Source organism: Caloenas nicobarica, chromosome 2 (genome assembly GCF_036013445.1).
Source record: "Caloenas nicobarica isolate bCalNic1 chromosome 2, bCalNic1.hap1, whole genome shotgun sequence".
Lineage (NCBI taxonomy): Eukaryota > Metazoa > Chordata > Aves > Columbiformes > Columbidae > Caloenas > Caloenas nicobarica.
The window spans coordinates 22,554,990-22,577,366 of NC_088246.1; the positions used below are offsets into that span (position 1 = coordinate 22,554,990).

A 22,377-nucleotide genomic window follows, 5' to 3' on the forward strand; every position below is an offset into this window, starting at 1 on the left:
TGGCAGCTTGAGGAGGTGACAGTGGTTTGGTCCATGGCCAGAAGCAATGTACTCAGGGTGACAATATGCTGGTGCCATGGGAAGTCCTTGGCACAGCTGCCTGCTCACTCGTCTGTTAACTCTGAGAAGTGAGTCTCACTGCCAAACTGTTCAGTGTGCGTCATCTTGCAATCTGCTAGCCTCTATCTGGGAGATCATTCATTGTGTGCATTGCTCTGTACCCCTCAACTCTTCATACACTTGCTTCAACATTTGCTTTTACCTGTCACATCTTCCTTTTAGGAGAGAGGTTTTTTCTCTAAATTAATGTGTGAACAGTCGATGCTAATTTTTTTTTTCTTTGCTTCAACTCTTTTTTTCTTAGGTTGCGGAGGCTATTTGCACACAAGCAGGGGTGTGATAACATCCCCCAACTATCCTCAAGACTATGCTCCTAATCTGAATTGTTCCTGGCGTGTAGTGGTAACCTCTGGATTTGTCATTGCTGTCCATTTTGAACAGCCTTTCCAGATTAACAGTGAAGATACTTCCTGCAGCCGTGGAGATTATGTAGAGGTGAGGTTATTGGCTGGGTCAGCAAATCCTCAAAGCTATTAAAGCTACTGAATCTTACAGATTTCAGTGTCAGAAAGGCAGCCCAGGTTTTCAGGGGCTAGAAACACCAAAGAGAAATACCACAGAGATTATTTCTGTCACTCTCTTATTTATTGCTGTGCATGAATTAATCACGAGATTATTATTTTCCTCCATGGCTGGAAGCATTAAGATGGTGTGTGCTCAGAGTTTACATTCCAGAGATGTTCGCTTGAGTGACATTAGCAATTTCTCTTCCTCTAGCTGAAGAATGGGTTAGATAATGCTGCCCCACCCTTGGTGTCCAGAAGAGGGAATGGACGGTTTTGTGGAAGCAGCCCTGTCTCCACCATGTACACCACAGACAATCAGCTGTTTGTCCACTTCATTTCTGACAGCAGGAATGAGGGTCAAGGGTTCAAGCTGGAATACGAGGCTAAGAGTCTAGGTAAGTCTAGGAAAGAAACCTAAATTCTGCAACTCAATGGATATAACTCAGAGTTTGTCCTCTTACAGGAGGTTCTTGTTATAAGTCCCAGCCCTGGTAAAATCAGATGCCTGTAAAAATGTCCCGTTTCCTTCTTCAGTGCATGACTTCTCATCCTACTCTCAAATTTCTCCTTTTAAAGAGAGCTGGCTCCAGGTCATGGAACCTGGAGATGTTCAAGTTAAAAAAAAAAAACAAACCAAAACAAAAGAAACTTGTGGGGAACCCTTTAGCAGGGAAGAAGCAAGGAAGTTAGGAAGAGATGTTCAAAATTCATACAGGAAAGGAAATAAAACCTGGAAACGAGAATGTTATTTTGAGCATGTACTACCCAGTGCAAGTGCTAAATGATGTCAGGAATGATTTAGGCTGGTGTGTCTAGAAAGGCGATAAAATTTCTCACAAGTCTTAAGCTCAGCTACAAAAATAACATTCCCTGCCAGAGAGAACATTCTTTGACAGAATGAAAAAAATGGAGACTCAGGCCCCAAGGGTAAATGAGGGACTTGGCATTTGCAGTTATTCCACTGTATTCATGACACACGCCACTTGGGACAACAGGAGACCTGTTAAACAGTGTAACTAAACACAACTAAGGCAACCTGTCAACCTACTCAAATTTTTAAGTGCTTATTTTCTGTCTAATTTTACCTTCTGCCACAAAGAATCATTCTTAGCATTACTGTAGAGGATTCGTGAAGAGAATGGCTGAAGCCGTACCATAGTATTTCTATCACTTCAATTTATAAAACTTGACTAAAATTCCATGTTAAACCAGTATTGCTAGGACATAGTTGGGGTTTTTCACAGAAAGGTTCTGGTGAAAATAAAGATATTTTTATAGGATTATTCTACCTGGACCTGAACAAATCCTTATATTTGCTCTGACTGGTATTCCTCACACATTCATTATTACCTCAAACAGACATTTCAACTTTTGGAAAGCAGAAGTGGGGAAGGATTCACAGAAGCATTGATGCATCTGACTTGTAGGCTTTCTAGCTCTTGGGAACTGGGGTAGGAACAAGAAATAAGTTTCCTGCTTAGTTTAGAAGCAATCCAAGGAAGAACTAGTAGCAGTTTAATCCATAGCCCTGAACATTTGGAAATGAGGAGGGCTAAGTAAGCAGGAGCACAGGAACATAAGGTCCTACTGCATTATAATGTTTTCCCACAGTAAGCAGTAAAATGCATTTGGCTTTAATGTAATTATATGACAATGAAAGGAAATTGTGTTGGAATACAGTGATAACTCATATTTTTGATGCCTCACCCATTTCCTTAACATGTTGGTGTTTTATTGGTGATCTCTTCTTTCCCAGCTTGTGGAGGGAATATTTACATTGATGCTTTCAACCCCAGTGGATATACTTCTTCCCCCAACTATCCAAGCAATTATCCCCTGCATGCTGACTGTGTCTGGACCATAACTGCTCCTAATGGACATGCAGTAGAGCTGCAATTTGAAGATCAGTTTTACATTGAACCTTCAGCAAAGTATACATTCATGTTATTTTGCCTGTGTTTCTTCAGAGACTCCATTCTGATTCTTCTTTCCCTGTTACTTTCTCTAACTCCTCCCAGAGTGCACTTCCAGATTTACAGTTAAAGTGGTTAGGAAATTTTTGAGAGAGATCACTGAAGCTATCAGGCCACAGGTATACATTCCTAGGACTTTGCAGTGCCTGACAGAAATTAATATATAATAACAGGCAGAGAGGAAGCATCCATGGTAGAATGGTGCTTTCTGTGAAATCTGTGCCCTCTAGTCCTTTCATATTCAGATTTTCAGTCCTTTTGACTCTCAGGTGCTTTTAAATCCAATGGCCTACTGACACCACAATTTGTCTCCCTCTTCCGTTGCCTGTGCCCTGATTTGCAATGGGTCTACCTGTTTTGCACCCCCTGCCTGAATCATAAAATGAGACCTGATTCCAGCTGATATAACTTAATCGATTTGGGACTGCACCTCTACACAGCAAAGGTGAGCCTCACCTGTGAGACCATGTCCAGAAAAAATGATACAGGATGGAGAATCCCAGAAGTGCCTTTTCTGTCTGGCTTCCCAGGACACTGCACCATTCTGAAGACAAAACTGTTAGTTAAGATATTTTGGGTCTTTCTATGCCCACCTAAGTAAGCCCCCAGATATGAATTTTTATTCACTTCATCTGTCTTATATCTATTCCTTAATTCAACAGTCATCAATGGGACTTAATAGGGAATATCTGCTGAATCTGAATACTGCCAGAAAAAATATGTTAATGATGATCACAACTACTTATTAGTGCCATTCACAGCCCTCCCCAGGACTTGCTTCTGCCAGATTATTGTCCGGGCTTGGGATGAATCTTTCTCAATGTTTCTTGATTCAAATATTACATAACTGTCATTAATTATGAACTTGTTGATTCTGTCCTGGTAATATCACATAGGAACTGATCTAATTCACTACAGCTTCATAGCTTTGTGCACATACTGAAATTATTTCAAACCATTACTGCCATACACTGAATAGAAAATTCTCTCCTCCCCAGCTGCACTTCCAGTTACCTAGAGCTACGCAACGGTGCCGACTCCACTGCCCCTATCATTGCCAAGCTGTGTGGAGGTGTGATGCCAGGCTCACAGAGATCGTCAGGAGTTGCCATGTACCTGAGGTTCAGGTCTGAGAGCAATGCCACACACATAGGATTCAATGCTAAATACTCCATTGGTAATGTTTGCATTTATCAATTGATCTGATTTTAGAGAATATTTTGGTCTCAAGTGTCAGGCTTTTGTAATGGGGCTTAAATCATGTCTATGAGGTGGACTGACAGATATGTACCTCTTTCAACTAATGTTAGAGCTAAGGCATTGGAATCATCATATAGGTTAACATCAGCATGTTCTGCATCTAGCAAGAGATGAAAATTATTGAAATAGGAACAGGAAAGAGCTCACAGGTCTGCAGCAGTGGAAACAGAGACTGGATAACCTCTTGCCAAATTATCAAAGGGCCAGTAGAAAAAAGGTCAACATGGATAAAGTCATGTAACATGATTTGATTTTCAGCATAAAAAAATAGTGTCACTTTCCTGAGAAGCATCCTGAAGGGGAATGCAAAGGTCAGCTGAGAGTTGGTAGGAGAAGAACAAATTAGGAGCTTCTCTATGTAAATGTAAATCCATCTATGCTAACAATGCTGTTAGACAAATGGGCATTACAACAATGGGCTGAAAAAGGAATGAACAGTGAGAACCATTATTTGTCAGCTGGGAAAAGAAATACTTCAAAATTATTTGCTCTCAAGCTGCAAAAACAGGATTAGAAAGCACTGGCAAAGTGTTAAAATTAAATAAAGAATAGTCTTTAATCAGATTTGGAAATATGCTCTTTTTTGTTTTGATAATGTTAATAATCCTGAAAGAATAGCAGCTGTTATGTTAGTATCACTCATGCAGGAAAGTCTAGGACTCAAAGGCAAAGTAGTGGACTATATTGCTTTAAATGGAATCTTGGTGATTGTGTTCGATCTCAAACACTTAAGTCAATATAGTGTGCTATTATACTTCTGAATGGGAAAAGTGAAGCAACTTGCAAGAAAACGTTGTTAGTATATGAAGACAGAATTATATTTATCCATAACAGATTTAGAGTCTCTCAGGTGTATTCCAGTCACCCTGCAACAAAACAGTGATCACTCAGAAGAGCAGACCATACGAACAGAACCGTTATTGCCACAGAAAGATTGTAACAGGCAGACACACAGAATACACTGTAAAAGCCAATAAATTCCACCTGGGAATATTTTTTGCTGTAGGCCTTAGTGTTATGAACTAATGTTTGCAGGTACCACAGAGAAATGAGTTTTCAGAGAGAAAAAATTAAAAATAAATAGCTGCTTCCCTAACTGTGCAGTCATCCCTTACCAAGGCATCACAAGGAGTGGAATGTGAACAGGAAGGGACTGCAGGAGAGAGGAGTCTGAACCATAGCTGTAGGCCCAAACAAGCAGTCAACTTCAGTCAGCTACAAAAAAATTACATCCACATTTAGCAAACTAAATTTACTTATAATTATCTGATATGGCTTTCCCAGATTTTCTGGTAAATATGGGCATGAGTAGAGGTTACATATAGACCCTGAAATCTGTGAGTTTATCCAAACTAATAAGAGAGATGACAGAGAGGAAAGGATGCTTGCAATGGAAGGGGGTGTGTGGAGAAAAAAAAAAAAAAAAGAAACAAAAACAAAACAGAAAACCAAATCCATAACAAACTAGGACTGGTTGAATTAGGAGGAGAATGTGGAGTATTTTTAAGTGGAAGGCAATTCCTGTTTTATTACCATAGTTAGAGAACAAGTCAGTTGTGTTATAGCTTTAAGCCTTGTTAGGAGAAAGGTCATTGCTCCAAGGGCCTTCAGTCAAGCAAGCAATGTTCTTCTTCCTTTTGCAGCTCCCTGTGGTGGGACAGTGACAGGACAAACTGGCATCATTGAAAGCACGGGGTATCCTGAGCTTCACTATCAAGACAACCTGCTGTGCGAATGGTTTCTGCAGGGCCCCAGGGGCCACTATCTTACCATCAGGCTAGAAGGCCTAGATATTCAAAACTCCTCTGAGTGCACAAATGACTTTGTGGAGATCCGAGAATACAATGCTTCTGGTCTGAGAATTATTTCAGTGTTTGTCTTCCCTTCCCCAGTACTACTATGAAACCTTACCACAGGCTCCTGAAAGCATTTCCCTTTGGGTACACAGCGAGCCTTTTCAATACATGGTATTTGCTTCTGTTTGCCTTGCTTGCTGAAGCAAAGGCAAACAAAACCCTTCCATTTCCCAGCAATAACTTGATTTTACTAGTTTACTCCTGCCTGCCCAGTTAAATTGGAAAGTGATACTTCAACATAAATGTAAATAATACATGGATATAAAATTGTCTTTCCGTATTTGATTTTTTCAGGAAATTTGTTGGGCAGATACTGTGGTAACACCCTCCCTGATGCTGTGGACACCTCTGACAGTTTTGCTTATGTCAAGTTTGTCACTGATGGATCAGTCAATGCCCGAGGATTCAGACTGCGCTTCGATTCCAGTACCGAAGGTTGGATTTGTAAGGCTGAAAGTTACTTTCAGGGAAGCAACATATACCACAGACTAAAACCACACTAATACAGCACGTATTTTTAAATCAATTATTCTTGGAGTGGTGTGAATTTGCTCTTAAATTTAAACTCAGGGAAGTATGACTAGAACTCTCCGATCACTACTTAGCTGAGCTGAAACTGTGAGAGGCAAACAGTCTCTCTCTGTAATGGATGTTGCTGACAATGGTAGATCTCACACAATGAAGCATACTCTTCTATACCTTTCCTCTCCAGCAATCAGTCCAGGGATGTCCTAATGTACCCTTCCCACATGCCTAAGGCAGAAGCTAAATAAATGCTGTGATTTTCCTTTGTGTTATTCTGTCCCTCTGAGGTGAGCGATATGCTTAAATCTCCCCAAACCAAATAGTTTTTATCCAATAGGTTTTAAGCAGAATCACAGAAATACAGAGCCACTGAGGTTGGAAGGCACCTCTGGAGGTGAGCTAGTCCAACCCCCTGCTCAAGCAGGGTCAGGTAGTAGAAGTTGCCCAGGACTGGGGCCAGTCAGGTTTTGAACGTCTCCAGGGACAGAAACTCCCAAACCTCTCTGGACAACCTATTCCAGTGTTAATCAGCCCTCACAGTGAAAGGTGTTTTCATATGTTCAGATGGAATTTCATGCATTTCAGACCATGCCCATTGCCTCTTGTCCTGAGCACAATGACTTCAAAGGGCTGCTCTGATGAGGACTAAGGACAAAGACCTATTCCCATTTTACACTTCTCTTCCACATTCTTTAGTGTCCATGCAATGTTTGTCCTGCCAAAATATGGCTACTTTTTCAGAAATTCTTTGTGGTGGTGCTCCTGAAAAATCTTGTGTCAACCCTTCTTAACTCCTTCCAGCTAATTTAAATGCTCATCTGAAAGGTTCCTTATTTGTCATGTTTGCTTTTGCAATAAAATAACAGAGGGGAAAACAAACTCCAAAATAATGTTATTCTACTTCCAAGACCCTGTTATGCAACCATAGAAGAGAAACTCTATTAGCAAAAATTTAATGCAGGTGCAGGTAGAGACACAGATCACATTATTCTGCAGGAGTCTGTGAGGGTGAGGAAAGGGAGTAAGTCACCCACTGCACTCCATTAAATTATATATCTGTACTTTAAAAGGAAACAAAGTGTAACATGGCAAATTTATACCATTAGTCTCAGAAGAAAAAGGCACTCTGTACCCAAGACCTTTAGTGTTCTTTACTCAGAACACAATTTGATTTTCATAATAAAGATAGGAAAAACACAAAATAACTGTACCGAAAAAGTGTTGGTTAAAATCCCTGAAAGCTTTTTCTCTGTCTCTGTTAACCAACAGAGGAAAAACACATCCTTCATCATTACCCACTCTAAGACCCTGCTCATTCTGTGTAGCTCTGCCCAGTTATTTGAAAGGCAGAAAAGTCTCAGTTCTGCCACAGTGAGAGGCTTGTATCACTTCATATCAAAGTCTGTGAGTCACTCAGGCTTCTGAAGCCTGGCACAAGCCATTCAGAGAAGGGAATATTAATAATTAGAATAAAGGGATCTGCTATGGTCAATTAATACGCAACTACATTTATGGCTGAGTGATAAAGACTGACAGGAACTTAGCTGTTCAGACAAATGTATGGACAGGATAGGGATATCAGATCGACCTCTCAGGATCTCTTTTTCTTCCATTATTAATGTGTTGGGGGGGGGTGTTGGTGTTTGTTTGGTTGGTTTTTTGTTTTGTTTGTTGTTTTGTTTTTTGTTTGTTGTTTTGTTTGTTGGTGGTTGTTGTTGTTGTTGTTTTCCATAACTCTATAAGGAATGCTTTACTCTAAGAAGTGTCCCAATATCTGGGTATTTCAGAATGTGGTGGGGATTTTACTGCCCCTGTTGGAACATTTACTTCACCCAACTATCCCAACCTATACCCACATAATCGAGTGTGTGAATGGAGGATCATAGTGGAAGAAGGCCGACGTGTGACTCTAACCTTTAATGATATGAAAACCGAAGAACACTGGAGGTGCTCATCAGACTATGTGGCTGTGAGTATTGGGCATGAAGGCAGAAAATTCTCTTCCTAATCCGTTTAAGGAGCGTTAATTGATGTAATAGAGCTGAAATGTCGTTTTATAGGTCTATATGTGGTTTTAAGACAATTCATAATTCAATTGGCAAAAACAGATAAATGAGAGAAAGTCAGCTCTGTAGGGTGTCTAAACTAATCTGCTTGTTTTGAAATTATGGTCCAAGAGAGAAGGACTTGAAGAAATCATTGGAATTGGCTCTTTATCAATTATGGAAAAAAGCTTGGGGGTTTTTGAAAGCTTTCAATGTCTCTTTTCTGTGGACACAATGTCCACCAGTCAGTTCCAGGTCTCTTTTGACTTTGGAGGTTGTTATTGCTCTTTTTACTTATTGTTAATTAAAAAAAAAAAAAAAAAAAAAGGGAGAGGGAGAGAGAGAGAAAAAGCTAGAGACAGCAACAAATGGCTATGACTGGGTTGGACCTTGCATATTCTAACAGAAAGATAGGGAAACCTCAGGAAATTTTACCTCTTCATCCCTCCTCATCCCCACAAATATAGATATTGGTTATTTTATCATGGCTATTTTAGATTTTTTGTTGTTTAGTGGGGAAAAAAAAAAAAGAAAAATAAATTGGCACACAGAACTGGACCTGATCAGATGTACAAATGCCTCAAAAATGTGATTCCTCTATGAAACTGTAAGAATAGGAGACCTAGTTTAGTTTCCCATTTGTTCAGATTAGCAGTGCAAACACAGGAATTCACTTTAGCATGATCAGAAGCCAGCCCGTGCACAAGTGAGGGGGAGAAGTAGCTCTCCATTGTGATTTGTAGATGATGTTTCTCCCGTTTTCCTTCACAGATGCTTTAGACAGACCCTGGGGAGCTGGCTTTTTATCGATTAATGAAGTAATGATCTCTTAAAGGAAGATCTGTCCTGCCAGCTTTTGTGCCTTCAACACTAACATATTCCAAATCTCAGTGGGAAACATCATTTCTGCCTCACTTGCACTGCTGATGTAGTAATAAAAATAAGGAAATTAACTCCTAGACTAAAGGCTGTATGAAAGAAACTGAGCAAAAAGCCTCTGGATCATCAAAAAGTGAAACATTTTAATTAATCAAAAATGCCCACCAGCACTCAGTATGTTGGAGGAGATTTTGATAAAGCTGATGTTGCCTTTAACAAAAATACAAAGACAATTTCAAATAGAATTAATATGATCAGTAGCTGGCATTACTAACTGATTGAATATATAAATATTGAGCTAAAATACAGGTTTTTTCCCAATAAAACTATTTCAGTTTCTGTTTTTAAAAATTAAAAAAAAAGAGAGAGAATATTCTTGTGTTTCACCAAAATATACAAGGTATTTGTTATGTTTTACTTCAAAGCCTCATCTACTCAAGGTAACGGAAGTTCGTTCCAAGGTTTTGAGTAGATTTGGGAACTAACCTCCTTTGAGGGACATCAATGAACCTTGTGTTGATATCAAAGATGTGAAGCACTGTTAAATGACACAGGAGATGCTCGTGAGACTGTATTTTGATCTCATAAGAGCTTATTTTGACTCAACAGGTTTACAATGGCATCAGACAGAACTCTCCCCAGCTGGCCAAGCTGTGTGGTGAGGTAAATCCAGGCACTGAGGTGAAATCCTCTGGCAACACAATGAAAGTAATTTTGGTGACGGATATGTCCCATGCAACCAGAGGCTTCAGTGTCTCATACACATCTAGTGAAGATGCAGGTAACGTGTGTTTTTAAATTAAGTGATTGATCTTCGGTGACTCATTTCATACTTAAAGTACTGGCACATGTCAAAAAAATTACTTAGATACAAATCTTTGGTACCTTTTTTTTTCTCTCTTACATCTTTGGATGGCAGTAGATGTATATCTTTGATTAATTGAAAGAACTTGAAAAAATTGAGAAGGTCCAGGTGTAATGGACTTCATGTGACTACGTCAAATTTGAAATGGAAAGAACAACCTCTGTTACAGATCACAGTCCTTACTCTCACTACCGATTTATTGGCTTGTACTTAGTCTTGAGTAAGAGATGGTCTGAAGTGGCCTTATTCCATGAAAAGATATAAAAAGCATAGTGCCATAGACAAATTGAATAATTCAAGTGCTTCCTTATTCCTCAGGGGGATAATTAATTTATTGTAGCTTGTGAAAGTGCAGCTAACCTAGTTTTGCAAGCTCAGCCTCCAGAGAGGAGGCAGCTGGCAAAGCCTTATTACTACAGCTCCGAGTCTTCTGACCTTAATTTTCCAGCTCCCCCTGAAGCACCCTACTGTAGCACGAGTGTGATGCTCTTGAGTGTATGTTCCAGAAAAATCCTCTCCTGAGTCTAGAATTAGGTAATAGGTGGGGCTGAGCAGCACTGAACGGGAGCTGCAATGGGATTTTATCAAAAAGTTAAATAATACTTGTTGTATTGACAGTGGTACTGAATTTTTTTATTTGATACCATGCAAAATAGTTGTTTCTTTGCTTTACACATATTTGTAAAGTCTTACCAATAAATTCCAGGACATGAGGCAAGAATTCTCTTGCATACAGCAGTAAATGATAAAATAGGAAGAAGATGGAAAAATTTTGGTTTAGTCAGCACATGTGCTTGCTGACATGAGCATATCTGAATAAACAGGGGCAAGATTTCTCTTCATACAAGAATTATTACTGTTTTAAAATAAATTATATTTTGTTTCTGCAGTTTGTGGTGGAACCCTGATGGGACTTGCAGGTGGGAATTTCTCTTCTCCTGGTTATGATGGCATCAGAAATTACACAAGTAACCTGAACTGTGAATGGACCATTGAAAACCCCTCCCACTATAATTCATCCATATATGTGTCTTTCGAGGATTTCCACTTGGAACATCACCAGGACTGCAAATACGACTACCTAGAGTTACGAATAGGTTTGTATGTTCGGCAGGAGAATGGATAAAGCTCATCAAGATCCTGGTTGGGTAACTATGCTTGTACCAAATCTTGTTCATATATATTTACAGAGAGTGACTGTTGTAGTGTCTCCTAGATCGGGAGTGGGATTTCACTGCTAGAGCAATGGATGCATGGATTTGGTCACTCTTTCTTTCAGGCCAGAAAATGGAAAACTGGATAGGTATCTTGGGGGGATTAATTGTTTTGGTGGTTGCAGTACACACTAGACTCTTCTTTTTACTTTTTCTCTCCCTGCTCCTGAAATATCTCCAGGGACAGCAGGAGTGAAGAATGCTTTAATTATTCAGGCCTTTTGGCCTGCATACCCACTTTATACCCCACTTTTGTACTCTATAAGATGATTCTCCAAAATTAAATCCGTATTTTCCATGAGACTGCATTACAAAATACAGACTAAAGCATTTAAAATAAAAGCAATCACAGGATTAATGCACCAGTAATATTTCTGCGTATTTGAGCATCTTTAGCTATCTGCACGAACAGCAACTGGAAATGTCATATGAAAGTCACTCAGCTAATGCCAAGTGTAGTATGAAAGCTCCAGGTGTCTTCTTCACTAAGAGGCTGTATCTGTGAGTCCCAGAGAGAGCAGGTTCTAATTTACCAGGTAATCGTTTCTGAAAGGTTGCGGGGGTTGACAGCAGGAATCTGTTACATCCTCATTTGTATTCATTTGAATGAGAGCTCTTCATTATAGAGTATTGGTTTGTCTTGTGTAGAGCCAAAGCATGCATAGCTGTGTAGCGTAACAGTTCCCTCCCAAGTATGCACCTGAGCTGGGAAATAATACGAAGAGAAGTCAGAGAAAGAAATAATTAAACATATCTGGCCCGTTACTCTTCACTTCTCACTTTTCTTACTTCATTGTGAACCTCAGGCCTCCAGGCAATACGATCAAAGGAAAAAGCTAAAAATTTACTTTAGTGCATGTTAACAAGACAGGTTTTAGCATTTCTTTGTGTAATTTACGTGAATAGAATTTTATTGTATGTACCTTTTATCGCTGTGCTTCAAGACATTTCAAATGGTGGCTGTGTCACTGTATATGACAGTAAGTTGAAGTTACTCAGCCACATTACTTGGAATAACTGTGAAAGAGCTTTGAAAAGTGCCCATAATTTGTCCCTCCTGCTCTGCTGCCTTCTTCGCAAGAATAGGCTGCCACTCTGCACGGAGCAAGGTGCTGCTTTTGAATGGAGACTTTTAAGATCATCAGCCTGGTGTTATTAGAGAAGCTAAGTTAGGAATGGCATTGCCTGGATGTTGTGAGGAACACTATTACACTTACTCTATTTCTGCTGAGAATATATCAGTAATAAACAGAAACTGATACTTCTACCAATGTGATGCGTAAGAGCTTATACCAACATGAGCAAACATTCAGTGTCACAGACGTGCAACTGCCTGCGTTGTGCTTTCCTTTTAGGTTTCAATGATTTGAATAAATGCTGGCATTTTATTTGCCATACAGAGAACGGTATATTGAGCTCCCTAGGAAAGAGGTGCTCACTATTAATACAGCAGTGACAGCTTGTTCATGGATGAATCTCATCCCTATATGGTAGAAAACTCAAAACTCCTACTGACTTTAATGAGTATGTCACAAACACAAAGGTTTATTAGGGTCCCATGCGATCAGGTCCTTGGGCCACCTCTTCCCGCTGCTCTGCCCCAAAATGTCTGCAGTTTTGGGGCACTTCCTGTGTTTTCAGGTCTGATGGGTCATACAAAATGAAAGTGTGCAGGAGGACAGAGAGGGGAGAGGAGGAGACCAAGATATTAAAAGAATCATTAATATGGCTTTGGAAGAACTTCCTCATTGTTGAGATTTATGATCCCAGCAATGAACTGTAGCACTCTACCTACACCCAAAACGAATAATCAGTAATTAACTGTGATATGTACTTCTCTCTGTTTTCCAGTCAAAACAAAATGACACGCATTTTTGCCCTGTGTATTCCTTTACATTATTGTAGCTCTTTTAAGATTCAAAAAGTGTATTTTCTTTTTTCTTTCTTCAGGGGATGCTGATGGAGAGCTAATAGCCAGACTTTGTGGTCAGGCTGCACCATCTGTGCCACTCGTTATAGCTGCCCCCCAGATCTGGGTACACTTTGTAAGCGATGAAAACACAGAAGATAAAGGATTCTTGGCCCATTACATGTTTGAAGGTAAATGCCCTTGCTGACTGAGGCACTTCTGGGGAATGTTGCCATTCATTTGGTGATGCTGAGAATACACACTATGGGATCAACCCTCAAAGAGGTCCTCAAAAATTACACAGTGCCTGCACTATTTATATCCATCTAAAGCAAACATATGCTAGCAATTGAACTTTCAGATTTATTTTCTGCCTCACTGTTCCCATTCCCCAAACCGCATTTCAGTTTCTGCAATGCAGTGCAACACTCAGAGCAGCTGGCTGCTCTTGGGAATAAGGGTGTAACAGGTAACAACAGCCAAGTTTGACTTACTTCAAATAGGCCTCCAGAGTGCTAGCACGGCTGAAATGAATTCTGCTGCTTGAACCTTCACACTCATTTCGAAATCCACTAAAAGCCATATCAGTGCAAATTACACCACTTTGCCATTCACATGCCAGCACAACTATTCTTCCTGTCAGAGCTGGATTTAGCCTTGGTGCTTATTTAAACACATCAGCAAGTTTTTGACTTGATTGTGTTGGTCCAAGAAGGGCACTGGTTTGCTTAGGAGTCTGAGATAAGTAAATGGAAGATAAGGTGGAAGAGGCAGCTCTAAGTGTCAGCTGGCAAAAGTTTTGCAGAGCTATATTAAGTATCAGCATAAATGCAAAGTTTTAAGGTCATTGCATCTGTTTACTTGCTATTCAATGACAAAGATTTTAAAACTTGGATTTTGCCAGATAAATTGTTCATTCTTACCTGTATCAGTCCAACTCAAATATGTTTTAGCACTATTACAAGCTGAATAGTGTTCCAGTCATTTGATTATAGTGTTGAGTTCCGAAACTGTATTAAAATATTACTCTTTTTCTTCAGCCTGTGGTGGTATACAGTCAGGTGAAAGTGGAGTTATCTCCAGTCCTAACTACCCAGAGCCTTACAGCAACATGAATCATTGCTCCTGGTTGTTGGAAGCCCCTGAAGGTGGCACAATCACTGTGAGTAACACAATGCCATGATTGCGTGTGCAGCTGGCAGTGTGAGAGGTACCCTCTGAGTCTTGAGGAACAGGTTTGAGCCTATTTGGAGCATCAGAAATATGGAGGAATGAAATAATTCCCTATCAGCCTTACCTAAGAAAGAGGGGGAAATAAAGATAACACAACCAAACTGGATTCTGCTTTTTGAAAACCAGAAGTATCCTAGTCTAGCTTGGCCTCAAAACATAGCACTGACTTCTCCTTTAAATTTTCTGTGTTTAGGATACTAAAATAACTCACGTTATTAGATGTGCATGGTTATTCTCACTATGATGAGAATAAACAAGATTTTTCATCTCTGCAGAAAAGCTAAAAGCCACTAGGAACTTACTTTTGCCTTTTAATGGTTAGTCTGGAAGATAATATGATTGCTGGTACAAATTACATCAATGAGATGCTACTCTTATTTCCCAACAATTATTAATGGGCTGCCTGAGGTGCTACTTTTTTGAGCCAAACTGCTGAGAGACCAGTTTAAGCACCTTTATGACCAAGCAGTGCTAAACTTCACTCGCTGATTTATTTGACTAATCCTTTGGAAAATAGATGCAATCAGTAACATTTGTGGTTCAGGTCAGAAAAATATCTGAAAAGCAATTTTGTAAAAACACATTGCAGATTTTAATATGTAATGTCTTTCACTAATTTCCCTGTCCTGTTTTCTTTATTTAAAACTTCAAAGGTATTTCTTAGAAATACAGATCCATAGTCCTAATTATTCTGCTGCATGATATTCTGATCACTGCCTAGGTACTAACTTCAGGGAATACAGGATTGTTTTGGTAAATCACAAAATTTCTTAATTCCCACTTTTTTTAAAGCAGAACTAATCTTAATCAGATGGAAGTAAATTTCTATTTTAAAAAAATAGTGAAGGTGAAGGTCGACTAACCTTTTCCAGCATAAGCTGCCAGTTTCAGTTGCTGGTACAGTTCCAAACTTAAACCATTTGAATTAAATTTGTATTTAGTCCTTGACTCAGGCAGAGTTATTTTGGAAATTAATACACACAAAAGTTACAGGAAGAGGTACTATGTATTTGCTAAACTTTTCCATAAAGATTCCAATCCTGGAACTGGTAAAAAAAAAACCCAATGCAAACAAACACAAAAAAGCAAACAAACAAAAACAAACAAACAAAAAACCCAAACAAAACAATGACAACAACAACTTATTGGAAGAGGGCCAGGCAGTCATTAGTGTACATCAATATTTCAACAGCAACAAATCCAGAAGTCTACTGGATCAGCAACCTAAATCCTTGAGCTGGAAATCCCACCCACGTGCATATCACTCCAAGGACAAATGGTATCAGTGTGGGAGAGAGATGGGGTCAGAAGCTGCCTGCACAGCCCAGTTCATGTGATGCATCCAGGCCTACAGGAGCCAACCATGCAACTGTTTCTCTCACATTTAATGGAAACTAGCATTATTTTTAGCAACTGTTAAGTATTCTGATTCAAAATCTTAGGAAGAAAAAAAAATCCAAGGCTTTCTGCTTACATAGCTACTTGTATTTGAATGTGTAACTTCAGATTTCATGACCAGAAGCCTTGAGAACAGGAAAGTGGTTCAACAGCTGTGCATACTGAAGACAGTTTTGAGGCACACACTGAGCTTCAAACATATGATAAGGTCCCAATAATGCCAGTTTTGAATCTGTGCATTCCTCTTCCATTTCTGTCTTCATGCTAAGTAGCTGCTGTTACTTACAGTGGCAAGATTCCAGACAATACTTGCAGAAAAGCATCCAGGTGAAGTGAGGGTTGGATTTCTGAGCATACTCAGAAATCATTGTGCTAAGATGGCCATGGGATCTGATTGTAATTGCTCTAACCTCTCTGCTGGTGTGGCTGGTGGTAGCTCCTGAATGTTGCTTTTGTGTGTCGTAGCTTACTTTTACAGCCTTCCACGTTGAACATCATTCGCTTTGTAAGTGGGACTCGGTTACAATCCTGAATGGTGGCTCTCCTGGGTCTCCCGTCATAGGGAAGTATTGTGGAAACACATCCCCTGGGACTATTCAGTCTGGTTCCAGCAAGTTAGTCGTCATCTTTAACTCTGATCACTCAGTTCAAGGAGGTGGCTTTTATGCAACATGGACAGCAGAATCTCTAGGTAAGAGAAAAAACACTTTTTTTCAAGTCTAGCATAGCAGTGTGTCCTGCCCATATAAGACTTTTCAACCACAAAAGAAATAGTATTCCTTGTCTTTAGTTAAATTTGCATTAAAGAATAAAAGAAATACATGCCAGCATCTTCAGCATGCTTGAGAGAAGCCAGCACTAAAAAAGTCAAGTATTAAACCAGGGTTGTCTGATCTTACAAAATGAAATCAAATTTGGACTGATTTTGTTCTTTTTGAGCCTCCTACTGGCAGTTTCTTGATGTCTGTAAATTGTCACCAGGCCCATTTTCCTCCCAGCAGTGGTATCTATTGTCAGTGACTACGAGTAATTTCATTTCTTGAATAATAATTGTTTCACAGTTTGATTTGGTTTAAACACTTAAAACTAGAAAGAGGTCAGTTTCAAAACAGAGAGACAGATCTTCTCAAAGAACACATGAGATGACAGCCTAAAACTCTTCCACTTCAGTGGAAATAATGGTACACTTTTGAATGTGGTACACATGCAAGATCAAATTGGTACATTCCCTCCCTTGAAATTGTAATCTCTCTAGATTAAAACCAAACCAAACAAACAAAAAAACCCCCACCCCACACAAAACAAAGAAACAAATAAATCTCTCTCAAAACCCCAACCAACCAGAAAAACCCCACAAAGAAACAAACAACAAAACGACATCTCACCATCTGCATACTGTCCTTCAAGAGGTGACCAAAGGCAAGTGTGGATGTGCTGGCTGGTGGCAGGGCAGAATTCATTGTGCCTGCCTACCTCGGTACAGAGCTGACAATGTGTTCCCTCGTGTCATCTGCTGCAGATCTTCCGGCAGATGCTGATGCCCTGACAGTATTCACACCGTCCGTTGAAGGAGTGTCTTCTTAAACATATCAATAGTCTGTGCTTGCATGAATATACACAGTCACTTCAGCAGGTTTTTGACATTTTTCCCTGTTGTCACTGGGATTTCATGTCCAAGGAAGGCCACTCTTCAATGATGTAGTATACACATTAGTATACACACAGAATGTTCACAGTGTTCTTTCTGTGAAAGGAGATTTCTTTTTTTTCTATGCCTGGATTCCTTTCCTCAGCTTTCTTCTCATTTGTTCACTGGGAATCTCTGTGTTTACATTCTGTATGTGTGAGCAAAATTTGGCCTCATACCCTTCTAAACAAAATTGCCATTTCTAACACAGAAGAACAAAGATTAAAATCTTCTTTTTAAAGCTAATATATATTTTTAAATTAAGAGGAAAGAAAGTAGAATGTTATAAACCTTTTTTTGCTCTTTAGTCATCCTTTTACTACATTGTCTCTGAAATAATAATGGGTTGCTACTAGTGTATGCATAGCCCTAGTAAATTATTCTTGGTCTGGTATTTGCAAGTATGTTTCAAATTAACTAAGCTTATTAGGTATAAGAACATGAGCTGCCTCAGAGCCATGACCAGCTCTTCCCCTTTATAAATGAATCTGTTAACAATTTTTAAAGGCATGTTTTTCAGCCCTCTCCATAATCCCGCTGAGATCCACAGGGCTGCCTGTGCTGGAGAAGTCACCGTTTTGCCCCGGGTAAACGGATGTAGCTTGAGTAGAATCACATGTGGAACTGCAATATTCGCATGTTGGAGAGGGAGAAAAAAAAAATGGATTCAGCATTAGATTAAGGTTTTTTCCCTATGGTGCTTTTCTGAATGGCTGCCAGTCATGACGTGCATGCTGTGGGGTATGGAAAGGAACCTGCACAGCCTTGAGAGAAGCTCTTCATTAATGTATTGCTGACCTTTACTCTCCTTTATGCAATTCCCACTTCTAATTGTTAGGAGTATACAGATGGACCAACTGGCAAGGAGAAGGAGCTTGTGAAGTAGAGGAAGTACAAATAGAGACCTTCTCTAGAGTGCAACCACCTTTCTGCTGCAAGGGTGGGAGAAGGAAAAGTACTTAGAAGAGGAATAAATGACATTTGAATGGGTGTCAGGGCTTTCCTCTCTCACTCCTGCAGCCACAGAAGCAAGCAGCCATTCAAAGCTGACACCAACAGGAAATATTTGATCATTTCTCCCGCCTGTTGCAATTTTTTTCCAGGGTGTGGTGGAATCATTCATTCAGATAACGGTATGATCAAGTCTCCTCATTGGCCTCAAAACTTTCCCATGAACACCAGATGCTCATGGACCATCATTACACACGAAAGCAAACACCTGGAGTTGAACTTCCACAGTAACTTCCAGATTCCAGACAGCAATGGAAACTGCCAGAGCAGTTATGTGAAGGTAAAGTAATTGTTGGCATTAGATCAACAGAGCAGTGCTTTAAGAAGTCAGGATTCCAGAATCCTGTTTTGTAATCATCATGGTTAGGATTGTCAATGCACAAAATTCAGAATATAAACTGAAGTCTTTGTACCAATACAGTCAATTTTCTGTATGCCTTGAGAACTGGCTTGTATATATTTTTAATTTTTAGGAGTTCTTGAGGTTCCACCTCCAGCAGGGTCCCATCACCCTACACGCTGCCCCAAAAATGAAAAATATGAAAAAAATGTACATATGACTAGGAAATAATGAGAAAATATGGTGTAATGAAAAGACCTTTTCAATTACTCCAGTGATTTAGAAAATAGGAATGTGACACTATAATTCTACAAAACTTCTTTATAAGCGCATAAACTGTCCAAGTTGCACTAATCCTTCTTTTTTTAATCTCAAAAAACAAAGATAGCATTCTTATCTTTCATAGGTTGTCAAGAGCCTCTTGTTTTCAAAGCAATAGAATGGAGTGGACATGCTTTGAATTTTTCAGTGTAATTTTTTTCTCAGGCATCTGGCATATGTTCAGTGGTTTTGTGCTCATTTTCGCCACAGCAGTACAACTCCCACTTGTAATAAAGGGCAAACATAATTTGACAACATGTAGGAAGGCTTGAGCAGCTGTACATCTGATCTATACCTACTAACTTAGAAATCACAATTGCACTCATTTTTAAGGCTATGGAAAAAAAAATAATATTAGATTTGCCTTTTCATAGCCTCTTCCACTGGTTAGTTGATGTAACAGGTTATAATAAATTTCACTAATATGAAAGCTTAATACCACCATTAAAGGTGCTTTAATTTCTAAACATTCCTGAATGACATGGTCAAAACTATGTCAATTGGAGATTTTCTCCATAGGAAATAATCTGAAAATTTTGATGATGTCCGCCTCCATTTCTGGACGTCCAATTTGAGATGTATGAAGGTGTCTTGATACGAAAAAGTGTGGAACAGGTATAAGTTTCTTCCATTCATTCCAATCTGAGCAGCTAAAAAAAGAGGAATCCAAAATCAATAGTGACTTTGCAAAATCTTGGCCAGGCCGTAGACTGTTTATATTAATCCTTTGAGCACCCATTGCCTCAAGCACCTGGCCAGATGAATGAGGTGATTCATAGGCCTACACTTGCAGAATAACCCTTGGCTAACCCTTTCTAGGATGGCTGCTTACAGCAATCTCAATTTCATGTGGTTGTTCTAACTCCACTAAACTTCTTTCAAACACATTATTTTAAAAATAACATATTATTTGTTTTTAATACATTTTTTGTTTAAAATACCAGTAAAAAAACCTGTTCAAACACATCAATGAAAAATAGATTTATTATTAGAGTAAATTTTTTTTTTTTTCTTTATGCAGATGGTTTAAATCCTTGGCAATAAACATCCCGATTCAGGAAATTATTTAAGCACTCAGAAACATTAAACATTTATGCCTATGTTTAATTTTATATGTGTGTTGAAATTCAGTGCTCAAGCTGTGAGCCGCAAGTACATGTTTAAATAATTACGTGAAGTGAGTTTCACTTAAAAAACCTACCTAAACCTGCATGTGCTTCTTGAATGAATGGTTTGATTTAACTTAAATTGGCTAGTAGGTACAGCTGAAGAAAAAAAAAGTCTCTTTTTCTTTATTATATTTTTTGTGAGATATTATTTTGTTAATTTTATACATGATTAGATACTTGTCATTGAACAAGTGAATGCAACATAACAAAAATGGGAATAATTTTTGATTAGCGAGACTAGATTTTAAGTATCCAGATCTTTGAGTTTGATGCCTCTACATTATCCTAGCATGGCACCTTGGTTTTTACTGACTTATGAATAATATAAGGATTACATTTATTACTTCACCATGTACACATATATTCATATTCATAAGGTGTATGGAGATAAGTTAGCAGGGAAAAAATAGAAGTAGGTAATGATGTGCATAAAACATTTTTCTCTATTTCTGTGGACCTGATCTGTGTTGGCTCTGCTATCAGCAGAGGTTTGAGCAAATGACCTCCAGATGCCCTTCAGGGGACCCTGGCAACCCAAGTTATTCTTTCTGATGGACCCCTTGAAGTCTTTTTGTCTCCACTGACCATAGATTGAAGGGACTGATTAGCTCCAGTTTAGATCTCTAAGACTGAGCATGAGACAAATCCTACTCTAAGTCTACGGAAAGAACAATTGCATATACAATTCTTGGTGGGTTCCCACAAACTACATGGGCTGTGAAAGCACTAAACCATTTCCACTCTGGGTTTGTCAGGTGTGGAGTGGAAATGATGAAGAAGCAGCAGCTTTGTTAACCACAGGATGTGGAAGTTCAGCTCCTGATCCTGTTGTTGCTCCAAACAATGTGATAACTGCAGTATTTCAGTCTCAGGATGCTCCCGGGACAGGTTTCTCTGCATCTTTCATAAGCAGTAAGTAACATTAAAGCCAGATGGCTGCTCTATTAGTCCGTTTTGGATTAGTTTGATCTGTGTGTAGCAATTCAGAACTGAGTCCAACAAGGCTTTGAAGCCTCTGCCCAGCTTTTGAAACCAAGAAACAAGTAAACTTCTTAAGGAACGCAATGGAGCTACTGTGTTCTCCAGTGTTGGAATTGCCAAAGATCCTCCATGCAGCTAGAACTTTGTAGTTATTCTTAGCCACCTTCGCCTTTTCAGTGTGCCAAAAAGAAATGAATAGTCTTTACATTTTAAGAATTTATTTCTCTGTAGTTAAATTGCTTGGAAGGTAAAGGTATAATCTTCTTAAAAAGGAGAAAGGATATGCTTTTCCTTTAGAATTTTTCTCTGTTCTTCTTTTCAAGGCACACGCTGAAACTGTGGTAATTTCTCATGTGTATGATGTAGCCCATGACCTTCACATAAACTGCTCTCAGGAGAAGAAATGACTCCTCACCATGTGCTCTGGCTTTTGCTTTGCTTTGCTTTGTTGTATTTGTATTTCATGTAGTTCAAATGGCATTTATTGGGTGGCCTCTCCATTTCTTTAACCATGGCAGGGGCTTTGTGATGGTCAAACCCACCAGCAGTGTAGGAGGTAGCGTTCAATTGCTGTTGGTTATTTGTTACTTTTTTGTAGAATGCTGCCAAAGGAAACCACTTTCACTGTATTCAGATTAAAACAGTGAGAAATTAAGTGCTTAGAGGATGACACTATTGAAGTATGCAGAGCTCTGAACTGAAACTGCTTTTGTTTTTATAATGTCTGCACTAATGTTGTCAGTAACAACTAACAACCTCTTAGTGGAGACAATCGCAGGCTTCACATGCCTGTTCCTATACTTATACCAGCATTTCTCTGTGCACTGCACTCTTTTAAGCCTGTACCTTAAAATAAAGAGACACCTCAAGGCCATGCAAGTCATTAGGATCAGAAGGAGCTCCATGAAAATATTGTGTGTGCTTGAGAAGTTCTGGGCAGCAAACCTTCCCTGCCTCTGCATATATAGCAAAGCAACCCAGAGATGCCCCACAGCCGACTACATCCTCCTGGCCGTCAGGCATGGAGCAAGAATGGTACCGCTTGGGCTGCCATGGGCATTTTCAAATGAGGGTAAACTTCTGAT

The 22,377-nt window shown here is 39.3% G+C and overlaps 1 protein-coding gene across 1 annotated transcript in view; it reads left to right on the forward strand.

Annotated features, from left to right (window-relative positions):
- The window catches only part of CUBN (cubilin), a 143,336-nt gene that overhangs the window by 92,558 nt on the left and 28,401 nt on the right, over nt 1-22,377 (forward strand). The window contains 14 exon segments of the mRNA XM_065628711.1: nt 365-555; nt 838-1,021; nt 2,383-2,557; nt 3,598-3,776; nt 5,503-5,712; nt 6,010-6,150; nt 8,028-8,209; nt 9,774-9,945; nt 10,920-11,126; nt 13,194-13,343; nt 14,193-14,314; nt 16,249-16,474; nt 18,574-18,761; nt 21,067-21,223. Of these exon segments, the coding sequence (XP_065484783.1) occupies nt 365-555; nt 838-1,021; nt 2,383-2,557; nt 3,598-3,776; nt 5,503-5,712; nt 6,010-6,150; nt 8,028-8,209; nt 9,774-9,945; nt 10,920-11,126; nt 13,194-13,343; nt 14,193-14,314; nt 16,249-16,474; nt 18,574-18,761; nt 21,067-21,223 (2,484 nt within the window).